The sequence below is a fragment of the Spermophilus citellus genome, assembly GCF_964194105.1.
Source record: "Spermophilus citellus genome assembly, chromosome: 4".
NCBI classification, from domain to species: Eukaryota; Metazoa; Chordata; class Mammalia; order Rodentia; family Sciuridae; genus Spermophilus; species Spermophilus citellus.
The window spans coordinates 109,197,834-109,215,696 of record NC_138185.1 but is presented as its reverse complement, the minus strand read 5'-3'; the positions used below and the strand labels follow the sequence as shown (position 1 = coordinate 109,215,696).

Sequence of the window (17,863 nt, the reverse complement as noted above, 5' to 3'; positions counted from 1 at the left end):
CGTAAGTCCCTCCGAGAGTGCACAATTAAGGAAAGTCATGGCTGTTTACATTGTTTAGGGTCCTCCTGAGGTGCTGGTCCAGCTGAGTTCAGTAAATGCCTCTTTAAAATGACGTCACTGTAGAGACTTGAAAACCAATGCATGTCTGTACAAGTGGACAGCACCACTACCTACCAAAAGTGAGGTTCACCTGCCACACAGTTTAGAGGTTCCGCATACAAAAGACTTCCACTTAGCTTGGGCAACAGCACTTTTAATTCAACAGCTCAGGGCTTCCTTGGGCGGGCGGTAAGTGCCTTTACTCCGAGGTAGGAAGGCTGGATCCCTATGGCCGGAGGCAAAAGCTACCACCTGGGCGGTCCGAGGGCCTCTGCTTCTCGCAGTCATCCGGAGGCCGCAGCCTTTTCGTTTCAAAAGGTCTACCCGTCTCCGCCAGGCGCGCAGAACTGGCGCAGACGGAACCACGAAGACGATTCCCGCGCCGCAGCGATCCCAGGCCCTTGGAGGCCGGGCCGTGGGGTCTCCCCGCACACCACGCAGGGGCAGCGGGGCGGGGCGCAGTGACGCACAGAGCAGTGACGCGACGACGCAGCGCGACGCGGTGACGCACGCCCCTTTGTTGGCTCAGTAGCGGTAGCAGCGGCCGTGGAGGTGGCGCTGGGGACTGTTTTCTCTCGGAGGCCGGAGCGGAGCCGTGTCTGACTGAGGCGGGCAGCAAGCGTCCCCCTTGCTCCCTCCCTCCCTCCTCCGCGCCCTCCCCGCCGCCACCAGCCGCCAGCCGCCAACCGCCGCGCCCGGGGAGGAGCCGCGGCCCGCGGGGCCAGAGCCAGGCCTGCGTCCGGACATCAGCCGGAGCCGGAGCGAGAGCCGGGGCCTCGGCGTCCCCGCCCTCTCCCCGCCTCGGCCAGCGTCCGCCGGGCCTCCGCGCGCCGCGCCATGGACTCAGACGAGGGCTACAACTACGAGTTCGACGAGGACGAGGAGTGCAGCGAGGAGGACAGCGGTGCCGAGGAGGAGGAAGACGAGGACGATGACGAGCCGGACGATGATAACCTGGATCTGGGCGAGGTGGAGCTGGTGGAGCCCGGGCTGGGCGTCGGCGGGGAGCGGGACGGACTGCTGTGCGGGGAAACGGGCGGCGGCGGCGGCAGTGCTCTGGGGCCCGGTGGTGGCGGTGGCGGTGGCGGCGGCGGCGGCGGACCAGGACACGAGCAGGAGGAGGATTACCGCTACGAGGTGCTCACGGCCGAGCAGATTCTACAACACATGGTGGAATGTATCCGGGAGGTCAACGAGGTCATCCAGGTGAGGGGGGCCGCCGCGCTGCCTTGATCGGGCTGAACCGGGGAGCGGATTCTGGCGGCCTGCGCGGCCCTGAGGGGCAGGCCTGGGCCTGGTGCGCAGCCCAGCCCGATGCCTCCTGGCCCTGTCTTCTTCACTGCCTCTACCGGGGACAGAGGGTGTCGAAAACAGATATTCGCCAGATAGCCGGGTGTAGGGAGTTGCACTGGGGGCGGTGCTTCCCTGGACCTGCTAAGGCCGAGAGGCCTGTGGCCGCGAAAGCCTTCTCTTGCTGATAATTCCTGCTAGTTCCTGGGCCCAGTGTCCTTCCTGTGGCCAGAGGATTGCCTACGGGGGCCGGGTGGGTAGGTAGGGAAGAGTCTGGAAGAATTGGGTCCCTACCAGGGTTATCCCAGCCTTCTGTCTCCTGAGCACTTCTGGGAGGGATTAGGGTAGGCCTGTGAGGATCTTGGCGTACGGTTGCCCCAAGTGGGCACCAGTTAATAAAGAAATGGATCTCCTTGGCAGTCTTAAGTGCCTACTTAAAGGTGGGGGAAGGGAAGTATTTCTCGGAAGAGGTGCTGATGGGACTTCTTTTTGATGGTGAGACTTCTGCTTACATCTTTTATTAAAATTTTTTAAAATGTTTTTGCTGTTCGTTTGGGATTTAACTGCTACTTTTCCCAGGCCTAGTTCAGTATGTAACTTGCTGAAGCTGTTGGAATAGTTATTGCAGATTGCCTACCCATCCTTGCAGCTACAACACAAACAAAACGCAGTGTTGTCTAATTGGACAAAACTATTGTGATTAAGAAAGCAGACGCTTTCTGCTTTTGAACTCATTTCTCTGACAGTTTGTATTTTATGCTCACTAAGGTATGTTTGGTTTAAGTAATAATCACATCTCATTTAACCTAGTGCTTCAGATTTTGCATTTTTGAGCTTTAGGATATACTTTTCCACTTGGGAAAAAAGTTGAGGGGTAAGGGATGACTGAAAAATAAAAAATGAAGACTTGATTCAGTGCAGCTTTTAGAAAGTATTAGTTACATGGAGGGAAACTATACATAAAAAATCAAGTTATTGCTTTCTTGCAGATTACTCATTACTTTTTTCTTTAACTTAAAGTGGTTGGTTAAGTAAAGGTTCACTGAGAGATCATCAGTATGTTGTCTACTTGTTGACTTTCCATTAACAGATTTTTTTATAGTGTGTAATCATAAGTTTTGAAAATGAAACTGTCTATTTAGACAATATTTGAAGATCATGTTTTAAATAACACAAAAATCTCATACCTAGTGCTGTTACTAAAATGTGGAAATCTCAAACTTTAATATAGATAATGAGGTCTAAGAAGGATATGGAAAGGATTGTGGAGGTAAGATAAGTTTACCTGCTATTTTTCTGATCCTAAAAATACGACAGTTAGGGCTGGGCATGTGTGTGGCTCAGCAGTAGAGCGCTCACCTCGCACGTGTGAGACCCTGGATTCTATCCTCAGCACCACATACAAAAATAAGTGAAATAAAGGTGTTATGTCCAACTACAACTAAAAAAATAAATATTAAAAAAATGCGACAGTTAAGTTCTTCAGCCACTAAATGAAGACATTTTCTTTTTTGGTACTGAGGATTGAACTCAGGTTGCTTTATCACTGACAGGGTCTTGCTAAGTTGCCCAGTTGGCCTTGAACTTCTGCCTCAACCTCCTGAGTCACTGGGGTAACAGGAGTGTGCCACCTCCATTTTCTTTGCTTTTTTAAAGGGAACTTTTATTAAAGAATTTGAGGTAAAATTCTCTTTATAAATCTGCAACTATATGAAATCTGATGTTCTTAAGCTTATTACCTAGCTTCCTGACATTTTAATTAGCATTTTCAAGACCCAGTGACATATAATATTTAATATTTTGACTTATTTCTTAATGTCTTTTTTTCCTGTGGTTAAATCTCATTCAACTTTCTCAAGTCTTAGGTGTGTCTTGGTACTGAGGCCAAAAGCAAGTTCTTTATGTCATTTCTGGAACAGAAATGTAGCTGAATCTGACATTATTCTTTCTTGGTTTAGATGAGAGAATAAATGTTGGTGAAATTAATCAGACCTACAAAAAACTAGGGATTTTTTTTAGGTGTCCTACTTATATTCTGTTTTCATTGCTTGAAAAACTTTCTAGTCTACTTCATTGTAAGGGTGTTTTTTGGTAGAAATCCTGAATGTGTAGCATCCCTTGTTGAAAGTTCATATTTAGAAATACCAGTGCAATCAAAGGGGTAATATAGTGTATTCTAGACTATCTTCATATGGTATGTTTACTTGTTCTAAAATGAATTTGGTTATGTTGCAGGTTGTGTTGATGTTAATAGAGTTAAATTTTAAAAAAACATACAAATAGTGCACATTTTAAGAAAAAGCCGATTAGTCAAGAAAAAATCTGCAACTATATAAGAAAAAATTAAAAGACTGAAGTTATCTTTCCAGAGCTCTGAATAATTACACATTTTTTAAAACAATGGAATCACAAAGTACATATGTTTATTTTCAGTGGGAAAAAAACAGGTTGCAAAATCAGAAGGAATCTCAGAGCAACTTTCTCCTGTCAATAAGTAACTTATTTTTGAAGAGCTTAGTGATTACAGATTACTAATTTATATAATCAGTCTGCTATTGGTCTTTTTATTTTCAGTTTATGGCTTTCATAAGCCCCATTGAGAATATCCTCAATAGGTCTCTCTTTGAATGTTTTATTACTTTTTTTGGGATATTTGAAATTGCAGAGTAAAATAATTTATTCATTTTGATACATATTACCACATTGCTTTCAAAGTGGTCATTAAAAAAAAACTATCAAGGTTCAACTTTTAGCATGTTTATTGGGCTTAGTATTTCTTTTGTAAATTGTCCTTTTTTTGCCCATTTTATCCCTTTTGGAATAATTTTTTTATTGGTTTATAAGACTTATTTGTATTCAAAGAGCTTTTAAATATCAGTCTGATAGAATTTCAGTGTTTTTTTTTTTAATCAATTTGGGTTTAATATGTCAACATGTAGGCCTCAGCATGCTAAGCACAGGCTCTACCACTGAACTATACCAATTACAGGTTTTATAAAGTTAAAAAAAATAAATTCTACTTGGTGCACACTAGGGAGCTTACTGTTAACTAAAAATAAATTCCCTGCTCCCTTATGCTACTTTTCAGTATGAAATCATATGTTATTAGTGAATTTTAAAATACATTTGTAGGAGAAAAAGTTTGAAATGTGAAAAGATCAAGTTAATTTACTATTTCCATGGGAATTTGTTTACTTTTTCTGAGGGTTTTTTTTTTTTTTTTATACTATTTCTGGGCCAACAACAGATAAATACTATTCTTTGCCCATATTTGCAGATTAGTTCTGTCTCTTTGTTTTTGTTTTTGCCCTATTACAGATTAAACTCAGAGCCTCAAGCACAGTAACATGCATTCTATCAGCACTCAGTTTTGGTCTTTTTTATTTTGCAGTAGGAGGGATTAAACCCAAGAGCCACTACTACTTGAGCCCTGTCCCCTTCCCTCCCTCCCTCCCTCCCTCCCTTCCTCCCTCCCTCCCTTCCTCCCTCCTTCCTTCCTTCCTTCCTTCCTTCCTTCCTTCCTTCCTTCCTTCTCCCCCCCCCCCCCCTTCCCAGGCAGGGTCTCATTAAGTTGCCCTGGCTGGCCTCCTTTTTCTTCCTCCTTTTTCAGTTTCCCTGGTACCAGAGATCATAGACATGTACTGCTGTGCTTTGCAGTTCAGGTCTTTTAAAGTCAGCACTGTTTTTCTTTTTTAATTAATTTATTCTTTTTGTAGTTGTTTTACTTTTATGTGGTGCTAAGGATCGAACGCAGTGCCTCACATATGCTAGGCAAGTCCTCTGCCACTGAGCTACAGCACCAGCCCAGTACTGTTTTTCTTTTAGAAGACTCTTTGTTTTCTGGCTTTATGTAACTCCCTGATTGTTTTGTTTAATATGATCTTGTTTTACTTAAATCTTTTGTGGCAACCTATCTTTTAAAAAAAATTTTTTTTTAGTTGTAGTTCAACTCAATACCTTTATTTTATCTATTTTTATGTGGTGCTGAGTATTGAACCAAGTTCATTGCACTGCTAAGTGAGCGTTCTACCACTTAGCCACAACACCAGCCAGGCAACCTACCTATCTTACCTTTTGAGCTTTTTAAAAGCTCTTTAGTGTTACCTATACCAATGACAGAGAAGTACTTAAAGTTTTCGGTTTGATTTACTAGATTATTTAATTACTATTGGTAATATTAAAAAGTGGTTTTCTGGGGCTGGAGGTATACTTTAGAGTATATAGAATACTATTCTACCATGCAGGAAGCCCTGGGTTCTATCCTTAGAACAACCCCCCCGCCCCCGAAAAAAAAAAAAGAGCTAGTTAATAATAATAAACTAGCCATTACACATGTCTGCAATTGGGGAATGTTTAAACTTGCCATTTTGTATTTCTACAACAATGTTCAGAAAAATTAGTTGTGCCTCAACCAGGCTCTATGTTAAGTAGATGTGGTTTTTGCCTAAGGAGAGCATATAGAATGGGAAACATAGAGGTCCTTGGGCTCTATTTCCAGAGATTCTTATAAATAAATAAGAATAGTTAGGTCTGAGGTGGAGCCTCAGCATCTATGTATTTTAGCTACTTCAGTAGTGATAATTTCTTTATCATCATGATTTTGACCCAGGGAGATGAGTAAAGTGAGAAGAGTACCAGCCCTTAGGAGTACCATATTAGGTGGTATGCCGATAAAGAGGGACTTGAAACTATATGGGATATGAGTGGTCAAAGTGGAACTATAAAGAAAAGTGAGTATGAGTTTTTCTTTTGTAAGGTTATGCTAAATAGCCTATTTTAGATTTTTATTTTCTGGTACTGAGATTGAACCTAGGTCCTTGTACATGCCATATCCCCAGCCTATTTTAAAACCTATCAGCTGGGTGCAGTGGTGCATGCCTATAATCCCAGCAGTTTGGGAAGCCGACTTATTCTCAAGGAGACTTAAAACACTCAAAGCTCTTTGGTCAGCAAGTAGTTTAATGAAGTGCTAAGTAGATCGCAGTAGGTGTTCATGGAAGAGAGATGCATGCTTTCTGGAAGATGGCCAAGATTTGGATGAATAGAAAAGAGGGATAGGATACTTAAGATATTGCATGAGATGAGAATGAGAAGGCTGTCTGAGAAATGATGAGATCGGCTAAAGTAGAACTGAGTATATAAATGGTGGAGAATTATATAGAACGTGGGAGATTTGGTACTACAAAGAAAGGCAAAAGTTATTACACTGTAGTGGGTATATGTATTGGTTATCGTTTGCACTGTTTATCTATCTCCAAACTTAGTGTCTTAAAAACAGCATTCGTTTATTATCTCTCAATTTTCTGTAAGCCTTGATTCTGGGCACAGCTAACCCAGGTGCCTGTGGCTTCAGGGACTCTTTCAAGGCTGTTACCAAGGTGTCAGATGGGTTGGAATTCTCAAGACTTGACTGGGGAGGATCCCCTTCCAAACTCATTCTTGTGACTGTTGGCAGGCCTCAAATTTTCACTGGCTGGTTGTTGGCCTCCCCATAACATGGTTCAAAACGTAGTAGCTTGTTTCTTCTAGAGTGGGAATTTGAGAGAAGGCCCCTCCAAGGTAGAAACCACAGCTTTTTTTTTTTTTTAAATAATTTAAAATTTTTAAATTTTAAAATATTTTTTGTTTTGTAACTGGACACAATATCTATTTATTTATTTTTATGTGGTGCTGAGGATCGGACCCAGGGCCTCGCATGTGCTAGGCGAGTGTTCTACCACTAAGCCACAATCCCAGCCCTGACACAGCTTTAAAAAATTTTTTTTCCTTATTTGTAGGTGGACACAATGCCTTTTATTTTTACTTATTTCTCTCTTTATGTGGTGCTGAGGATCGAACCCAGTGCCTCACCTGTGCTAGGCAAGCACTGAGCCACAACCCCAGCCCCACAACTTTTTTTCTAACTCAATATCAGAAGTAACATTCTATTATTTTGCTCTCTTCTATTTGTTTTAAGTGAATAGCTAACTCTAGCCCACACTCAAGAAGAGGGATTATACAAAGTTGTGACGATCAAGAGGTGCAGCTCTTTGGGGGCCGTCTTAGACTACCCACTATTTAATACATTCATCCATCCATCTGTTAGTCAAGGACAGGGCTGGGGTTGTGGTTCAGTGGCAGAGTGCTCGCCTAACACGTGTGAGGCACTGGGTTCTATTTCTCAGCACTGCATATAAATAAATACAATAAAAAGGTCCATTGACAACTAAAAAAACTTAAAAAAAAAAAGAGGTGAAGGATACAATTGTGTAATGCTGATACCTATCCTGTCAATTTGTGTATCAGTGTGAAAGCATAGTAGTTTGGATATTTTTTGTGGTAGTGGAGATTTAACTCACTGTACTTTACCACTGAGCTACATCCCAGCACTTTTTATTTTTTATTTTGAGATACTGTCGTAAGTTGCCAAGGCTGGTCTCAAACTTGTGATCTTCTGGCTCAGGCTCCCAAGTTGCTGGAATTACAGGCATGTCTGACCCTCCCTGATCAAAATTTTTAAATTTTAGACTGATCATAAACATTATGCCTATAAAATGATGTGCATTTCTAATTACTTTTCAGTGGTTAAGATCAAAATAATAGTGTGTGCTTAGAATTGGCAGGAATGTGAGATTCTATAGTCCACCGATTTTTTTCTTTTTCTTTTTAACTCTAGTTACACCTAGCAAACAAACAAACCTAGTTACACACCACAAACCTAGTTACACCACAAACAAACAAACAAAACACCCTAATTAACTTAGTTACACCACAGACAAACAAACACCCTAATTACATAGTGAAATCTCCAGAGAGTATGTTCATTATGCTTCTTAGATAATTGTAAATTTATTTATTTTTAATATTTATTTTTTTGTTTTAGGTGGACACAATATCTTTATTTTTATGTGGTGCTGAGGAGCCAACTCAGTGCTTCACATGTGCCAGGCAAGCACTGTACCGCTTGAGCCACAAACCTAGCTCGATAATTATAAATTTATATTCAGTTGCAAGAAATAATGCAGATATTCTCAATACTCTTTGATTTTTCTGTAGTATCTTAGAAATAATGTCTTAATAAAACATCTTGCACTTTATCACAACCAGGATGTTGACATTGATGCAATCCTCTCATCTTAGTCAGTTTGCTACTTCTGGGTCTTCTAAAGTTCAGGAACCCAGACTCCACTCAAGACCAGTAGATAGGCCATTGTGGATTTGGGCCAGGCAAAGCCATTAAACAAAAATCTTCCCTGGATTATTTTAGTGCACAACAAGCATTGAGAATCCCCTGTTCTTGTCTAATGTTTCCAAGAATTCCTTCTGTTATTCTCTTTGCTTAACTACAAATAAATGATGGTGATCTGTTTTGTGATGTAACTTATTCCACTAAGTGACTCCTGATTTTTTTTTTAAGTGGAAATAAAATATGTTTCCATGTTAGTTTTCACTCTGTTGTTCCTAGAGTGAACCCCCCCCCTAAAGTTTGTTTATTTATTTATTTACTCTTTTTTATATAACTGTCATTTTGGAAGCCTGGGGGGGCGGGAATACTTCCTTAAGTTAATCAACTTACCTTCCTTCCTTTGTCCTTAATTCTTCATTTCCTTTTTTGACAGTGAATCCCCCCCCCCTTTTTTTTTATTTGGTAGTTCTGGGGATCAAACCTAGCATGCTATGCTAGGCAAGTGCTTTACCACTGAGCTATATCCCCCAATCCTTAATTTGTTTAGTTTTTCCTTCAGTTTGTATTTTTTTTATTTGTTCTAATTAGTTATACATGACAGCAGAATGCATTTCGATTCATTGTACACAAATGGAGCACAACTTTTCATTTCTCTGGGTGTACAGAAGTAGTCAGCACCATATGTGCAGGTCATAACATGTACCTAGGGTAATGATGTCCATCTCATTCCACCATGTTTCCTGCCCCCATACCTCCTCTCCATCCCTCCCTCCCCTTTGCTCAATCCCTTAATTCATTTTCTTTTAGTTTTATTTTAAAATGGAGTCTCACTATTGACCATGCTTGTCTGCTTCTGGGCTCAGGCAGACCTTTTGCTTCAGCCTCTCCATTGTTGGGACTACAGACACATTACTATGCCAGGCTAAACCTGTATATTTGATGATGCATTTTGCATAGTTCTCTATTTTGCAGTTAGACACTCCCTTTTTAAAAAGACACAGCATCATAGGACTAAAATCCTTGACAATATATATGCAGCCCAGCCTTTGATCTTGACACTATAACTTTATAAATAGTTTAATAGCTACTATTAAATGTTTAGATTGGCATTTTATGATTACTTGTTGGATGAAAGAATGAGTAGTCTTTTAACTTGGTGAATGGGATCTTTTTGGGTCTGTGGAGATAGTGGCATTCCTTCCATTTTCAGTTAAAAAGCCTGAGTTTGTTTGTTTTTGTTTTTAACTGCCAACTCACTTTATTATAGGGTCAGTACATTTCTATAATCAGGTATGATTTAAATTTCTTAATGATTTTTGCTCTTTTCCTAATTTTCTACTCACCCAATGATAGGTGCTCACCTGGCTTTATTTTTAGATATTTTATCAGTACATATTTATTATATAGAACAGTGGACTTCATTGTGTCCATATGTTATATTCATTATGTTCATATAATATGTTGTATGCATATATGACTATGCTTCTTCACTTTGCTTCTTCCATCCCTTCTCTTTAGTCATATATGCATATTACATATTATATGAACATAATGAATATAACATACATATATTATGTGTATATGTTATGCATATTACATGCATAGTCATATATGCATACAACATATTTTGGTCATATAACAAATTTTGATCATTTTCACCCTGTCACCCTCCCTTCACTAATGTTTCCTTTCTACATTGATGTTGTCTTTTTTTTTTTTTTTTTTTTTTTTGCATCCCCAGAGTCTACATAGGAGAGAAAAAAAAAGTGTTATTTGTTTTTCTGCATCTGGCTTATTTCACTTGATGTGATGATCTCTAGTTGCATCCATTTTTCTGTATATCACATGATTTCATTCTTTATTGGTGAACAATACTCCATTGTGTGTGTGTGTGTGTGTGTGTGTGTGTGTGTGTATATATATATATATATATATTACATTTTCTGTATCATCTATTTGTTGATGGACACCTAGACTGTTTTCATAATTTGGCTGTTGAGAAGTATGCCTCTATAAACACGAGTATGCAGATAACTACTTCAATAGTATGCTCACTTTAATTCTTTGAGATCCATGCAGAGGAGTGATATATATCTGACTTTATTTTGAATAATGTCTCATTTGGTGTGTCTAGGTGTATAGTAGAAGTCCAATTAGTATTGGAGTTAAATCGATGGGTAGTTTCCATTAATGGTATCTTGGAAGGCATCTTAAAAAGTTCTTATTTTTGCCAGAGCTAGCATCTGCTCTGGCAAATCAACTTTTTAGAGCCCCACTTTTCTTTTTCTTCCCATTTTAAAATAAAATATTGTTTTAAGGTCAAAAGGTTGTGAGGATCTTTTTTAAAATATTTTTTTAGTTGTCAGTGGACTTTTTTTCCGGTGGGCACAACATCTTTATTTTTATTTTATGTGGTGCTAAGGATCGAACCCAGCGCCCGGCACATGCCAGGCGAGAGCATTACCGCTTGAGACACATCCCCAGCCCCTGGACTTTTATTTTATTTATTTATATACAGTGCTGAGACTTGAACCCAGTGCCTCACACATTCTAGGCAAGCACTCTGCCACTGATCCACAGCCCCAACAGGTTGTGAGGATTTTAAATGAAAAAAACCAAGTATTGTTCTGGAAGTTTTTCCATCTAATTTTTTTTCTCCATGTAAACATTGTTTTCCCTTTTTTTTTTTTCTGTGTTCCATTAAAAGAAGTGTCAGAAGTGACCTGACACTTATTAATACATTTTGGCAAAAAGTATAGCAGATGATGAAGTATTATGTAACATTTCCGTATTACTGAGACAATTATTTAGACAATGTTATGAATAGCTGTATCTCAGACACTTCTCAGGCTCATTTTCTTATTCCTTTGAAACTGTCAATTCAGATATAGCTGACTCCAATTACTTGATAATATGTCTTTTTTTTTTCTTTTTAAGAGAGAGAGAGAGAGAGAGAGAGTTTTTTTTTTAATATTTATTTTTTAGTTCTCGGCGGACACAACATCTTTGTTGTATGTGGTGCTGAGGATTGAACCCGGGCTGCATGCATGCCAGGCGAGCGCGCTAACGCTTGAGCCACATCCCCAGCCCAATATGTCCTCTTAATCACAGTGTTACAGTTTTCTAGAGATTAAGTGTAAACCTCAGATAGTAGAAGTATTTTCTACATTCCGTTTTTAAAAAATAGTCTCCTCCTTTATTATTAATATTTTTAAAACCTTTTTATTGCATATAAGGAAAAAAATGAATTTCCAGAGTGACATGAATTCTGCAACAGAGCTCAGGTAAAAGAAATTCACTTTGCTTCCTCCACCTCTTTTCTGTAAATCCTCCTTTTCCACTTCCTTGAAGTTTCTGAGAAAAGTTTGAGGAGAGAGAGGATGGGGTTGTTTTCCTCTAAAAGGAAGCATCCATCTGGGTGTGGTATCACATGTCTATAATCCCAGCAACTCTTGAGGCCAGCCTCAGCAATTTAGTGAGGCCCTCAGCAGTTTAGACTCTTTAGACTCTTGCTCAAAATAAAAAGGGCTGGGGATATGGTTAAGCACCCCCCGGTTCAATCCAAAACAAAACCCACAAAAACAGTATTGTACAAAATGAAAGAAGAGACCTATATTGGCTCTTAAAATATCACAAGAATATTAAAATTTACTTAATATAGACTAAACAGGAATGGCAAGTACTTCCTTCTCCCAACAACTCTGCTCAGTAAGAATTGAGAATATGCAAATTATTATAAAGTTTCTGGTCTTTAAATTGTTAATTTATTTATTTATCTCAGGTTTTTGAAATTTTTATTGTTTCCACTGGACATGGTGAAAGAAAAAAATATGTATGTAAATCCACATTGAGGGAAATACCTTTTAACACCTCTCCCACCTGGTGGGCTCAGCTATCTTTTTAGCCACAGCTTCCAGACCAGCTTGGCGTAAATTGGCCTTGGGCGTAAATTGTTTAACTTTCACCCCAATCACTTGGTGCAACAGAGGTTTCTGAGCCAGATCCCAGATAGTGTTTTCTACATTTTAAACAAGTATTTATAACAAAAACCTCTAATGTGGTCGCTTAGAATTTTTATCATTTTGGACAGAGGTTTCTCTTCTTCCAGAGGTAGGTGGTTCTTCCTTTGATTGACTTTCCTATTATGGATTTGTGGAATTTGAGAGTCATTCTTGATTCTTTTCTGGCATTTTCCACATCCAGTTAGCTCTGATCATACTAGGTCTTAAATTTGTTTCATATTGTTGCCATCCTTTTTATTTTTACTAATCCTAGTCTAGTGCCTCATAATTTTACCTCCTATTTCTAGGCTTCCTGTCCATCTGTTATCCTGCTTCCGAACACAAATGTAATAGTTACTCTCCTGCTAAAGAGACTTATTGAAAGTCTGTTCCAGTCTCCTTAATTTGGCATTCATGGTGGTGGCGCTGGTGGTGGCAGTGGCTACTGCCTCTACTGCTGCTGCTTTTTTTTCAAATATGTACATTCATGGCTCTTACATCTTATTGTCAGATTTCTTTTTCTCCCATTCTCATCTGCTACTGTTGCTCATTCCCCCCACTTGTACTGGTTATAATTCCTTATTATAACATATATTTATTATAACATATATTTGTGTTTTCCAACTTTTGTACATGTTAGTCATTCTTGTGATACTCTTTCTGTCTTTAACTAATGTATTCCTTTTCAAAATCCCCTCATACATTACCTCATCTCTTTGCAGGTACTCCTCCTCTACTTTTGTAGTTCATCATCAACTATGTTTGCATAGCACTTCATTTGGATATTTGGTGTAGCCCACAAGAACTTGTAACATAGCCTAGCCATCTTTGTACCTAAATCTGTCTAATTAGCTAGATATAAGAGTTTTGAGTGTGAGAGCTTAACTCCTTGGTCTTTATGTTGATAGCATACAGCACATTAATAGTCTTTGATGTTAGACACTAGGTAAATATGGGAAGTATGTTCTTGCTTATTAAATGCTACTGCCTCAGTTTTCTTAATCTTTAAGCCAAAAAGGGTGCTAGGTGAAATTTTCTTCTGGTACTTGTAAATTATGATTTCTAGATAATCTCAAAGTCCTGGTATAAGAAGACGAGAAGAAAATGTTTAAATTCCAAGAGGATAAGCTTTATCAGACCCCTCAATATACCACAGCCCGTTTATTTACTTGTTTTTGGTGGTTCTAGAAATTCAACCCAGGGCCTCACACAATGCTAGTGGGCCTCACACCACTGAGCTACTATATTCCCAATCCTACAGCAACCCTTTTATTGTTTGCATATGGTTTCTTTACACTTCATAGGAACTGACATGGTGATATTAATAATTGAATCCTATTAAAACATTAGTTTTCAAAGGATGATCCACGAAGAGCAAAACTGTTTGATTTATGTGAACTGACACAGTGATATTAACAGTTGAGTTGCTTTGAAACATTAATTTTCAAAGGATGATCCACAAAGAGCAGAACTGTTTGATAATAGCTGGGCACTGTGGCACATGCCTCTAATCCCAGCTACTTGGGGAGGGTATGGCAGGGGGATCTCAAATTATGGCCAGCCTGGGCAATTTAGGGAGTCCCTGTCTCAAAATAAAAAATAGAAAGGTTAGAGTACTTCTGGGATCAACCCTTGGTACCATCCCAAAGCAAGTAAATAAACAAAAATCCAACTATTTGATTAAGACATTATTTGCTGTTTTAAATATTCCAACATTTGTAGTGATGGTGCAAAAGCAATGGATGGGTGGGTAAAGCCACTGGCACCTTAGCACAAATTAAATCATTGATATCCTACCTTATAGTAAAAAACAGAAACAAACAAAAAAACAGTTCTGGTTGGGGTTGTAGCTCAGTGGTAGAGCGCTTCCCTGGCACAAGTGAGGCACTGGGTTCCATCCTCGGCACCACATAAAAATGAAAAAATAAAGGTATTGTGTCTGTCTACAACAAAAAAACTTTTTAAAAAATAAAAAAAAAAGATTTACTTTCTGTTCTAAATGAGGCAGTAAAAGTTTTTAGTTTTATTTTATCCTTAATGTGTACTTCTTCTTGATAGCCTGTGTGACAGAATGAGACACGTGCATAAAGCACTTCTGCATACTTGAAGTATGTGGTTTTCTCAAAGAAAAAATGTACATTTTTGACTTGGAAGCTTAACATTGATGAGACACTATTTTTACTTCAGAGACAAAACCGGGGCTGGGGTTGTGGCTCAGTGGTAGAATGCTCACCTAGCATGTGCAAGGTACTGGGTTGATCCTCAGCACCACATAAAAATAAATAAATAAAATAAAGGTATTGTCTCCAACTACATCTAAAAAAAAATTAAAATAAAAAAATGACAAAATCATGGTTATATAGATGTGTGGCAAATATATGGTATTTCTTCACACGGAGTATACCTTTTATTTCAAGGAAAATAGCTACAACTTTTGTTGCTAATGGGAAAATTAGAGGTTTGGAAAGCTATCTGCTGTTGTGAAAACTAATTGCTTTCTAGTACTGAAGCTTTTCTGAGGAGATAGTATATAATAAAATATAGCAACATTTAAAAGATCTGTTTAATGTAATTAACCAGTGGGAATGGTATGAAATGCTTACTTTTTTCAAGGACCTAACAGAGATACTGCTTAACATATCTCATCTAATTTATTTGTATTTTGACTTTGTACACTAAAATGAAATCTTGAGGACAGGAACTTCATTTTGTGTATTTTTTTTTGTACCAGAGCAAAGAACAGTACCTCGTGTATGCAGTGGGCACTTAGTAAACTTTTTGTTGTAAATATTTTTATTTTATTCCCCACCCAGCCAGTGCTGGAGATTAAATGCAGAACCTCACATATGCTAGGCATGCTGTTTACTACTAAGCTACGTTCCTAGCCCTACTTAAAAAATACTTCTAATATTTTTTAAAAGGTGCTTTCCATACTTTAAAAATTCCATTGTTTTCTGATTTCTGAGGTTTCTGTTAGGAGGAAGGTAAAGGGTCTTTCTTATTGTTGTTTGTTTTCTGTTTTTGTGTTATTTTGAACCTGGGTGGGTTTAAGTTAAAAAAAAAAAGTCTTTGGAATATGGATTTAAAACCAGTTAATGTGCCAGGTGAGGTAGTGTATCTGTAATAAAAAATAAAAAAGATCAGGGGATGTAACTCAGTGATAAAGTGCCCTGGGTTTAATACCCAGTACCAAAACAATATCAAATGAGCATCCCCCATCCCTAAAAAAGAAAAATACTAGTTAATATGTCCAGTGGAGGTTTTCTTTGCTTTTTTTTTTTTTTTTTTTTTTGTGTGTGTGTGTGTGTGAGGGGGTTTCAGATTCTTTTGACTCTATGAGAGTAATGTCTTTTTATCAGTTTTTGGAAATTCTTAGTTCTGTCTCATTGTTTATCTTTTTTCCTTCTGAGATTCAGTCATACATATATTATAAGAGTTTTAAAAATTATTATGTATGTGTATGTGTCCAGTGGCCTTTTGAATTATTTTCCATCCTTTTTTCTGTTTCAGTTTGAATAATTTCTATTGATTTACCTTCTAGGTTTCTATATCTCTCTTATGTCTAATCTGTTATTTTTATTTTATTTTACTTTTCTTTTTTGGTACTGGGAATTAAATTCAGGGGTGTTCTACCATTGAGCTATGTTCCTCAAGTGCATAACCCCCTTGGTTTTTTTGAGACAGGGTCTTGCTGAATTTCTCAGGCTGGTCTTGAATTTGTGATACTTCTGTCTCAACTTTTGGAGTTGCTGTAATTACAGGCATGCACCTCAGTGCCTGGCCTATTCTGCTGTTAAACATACCCTGATTAGTGTTTAATCTCATAAACTATTAATTTCTGGAATTTGTGTGACAGTTTACTTAACTTAGATTATCATTTTCTGGCAATCTGTTTTCATATATCTTTAAATTTTTACTCCATTTTCTCTAGGATATGAATCATTAGTTTTTTCAGCAAACTATAGAATCTGAATAAAATAAAACTCTAAAAGTTTCTTTTGCTATCTCTAGGATTTTGGTCATATGTTGCTGTCATTTGACCGACTTGATTGTGTACCCTGTTTTTTCTTAAAACACTTTAGATTCTGGTGATGGATTCTTTCTTCTGATTGGTTGAGTAGTGAACAAAAATTTAATCCAGTAAGGTTGAGTTTTTACCCTGCTCAGTCTCTGTCTGATCTGCTTGTAGTCCTTTAGAATTTTTAATTTGGAACTTGCTGGGTTCTTAGCAGTCTCTTTTCTTTTTCATCTTTGGCTGAAAGTATTAGTCTGTGTTACGTAAGATTTTTAGCAAATACTGAGGGAAAAATGATCCATTCTTTGAGATACCAGTTAAGAAAGAATCTTTTGGTTACTCTGTGTATTAGTTTTCTGTTGTTTTTGCTCTAAAAAGTTACCACAGTGTATTATTTTAAGAGTTCTGAAAGTCAGTTGGGTATGGTGTGGTGATGTACACCTATTATCCCATGGCTCTGAAGGCCAAAGCAAAGAGGATCACAGGTTCAAAGCCAGCCTCAGCAACTTATTGAAGTCCTGTCTCTAAGATAAAAAAAAAAAAAAAAAAAAAAAAGGGCTAGAGATGTGGCTCAGTAATTAAGAGCCTTGGGTTCAATCCTTGGTGTGCCACTCCAGCCCCCAAGGGGGAAAAAAAACCACCAAAAAAGACAGTTCTGAATGTCACATATCTGAAATGGATCTCACTAGGCTAAAATCAAGGTGCCAGCATAGTGTATTCCTTCTGGAAGTCCTTGGGGGAGAATCCATTTCCTTGACTTTTCCACTCCTAAATGTCACCTAATTTCCTTGGGATGTGACTTCTTCCTCCATCTTCGGTGCCAGCACATAACGTTTTTAAATTTCTTACCTCCATTTTTGCCTCCATCTTCCACTTCAGTGTGAATAATTAAAGTAACTTGGATCACATAGAACAATCTCCTTATTTCACAATCAGCTGATAACCAACTTTAATTCTGTCTGCAATATTAATTTTCTCTTGCCACATGTAACATAACATCATCATAGTTTCTATGCACTAGGATGTGAACATTTTGGGGGGATGAACAATATTCTGCCTACTACAATGTCTACTAGCAGTGTGCTTTGGTGAATCTGCTTTCTCCCAATAGTAACTGTCAAGTCCCCGCAGAATAAAGGCTACTGCAGATGTAAGATCACAAATTTCTTCAGTTCTTGTTTTTCTCAGCAGTTCTGTGTTCCTTCTAAGACGTAATTTTGAACATTGTCTGGCTTTTCTCATCCCACTGTTTGTCTTGAACTTGGTACTCTTGGATTTTACTGTCCCTGAAAC

The 17,863-nt window shown here is 38.5% G+C and overlaps 1 protein-coding gene across 1 annotated transcript in view; it reads left to right on the top strand.

The window, feature by feature from the left end:
* The first annotated feature begins 224 nt into the window (after positions 1–224).
* The window catches only part of ARIH1 (ariadne RBR E3 ubiquitin protein ligase 1), a 136,211-nt gene continuing 118,572 nt past the window's right edge, over positions 225–17,863 (top strand). Inside the window, exon 1 of the mRNA XM_081292103.1 lies at positions 225–1,305. Coding sequence (XP_081148229.1) covers positions 937–1,305 — 369 coding nt within the window. The 5' untranslated portion in view covers positions 225–936. The remainder of the gene's footprint in view (positions 1,306–17,863) is intronic.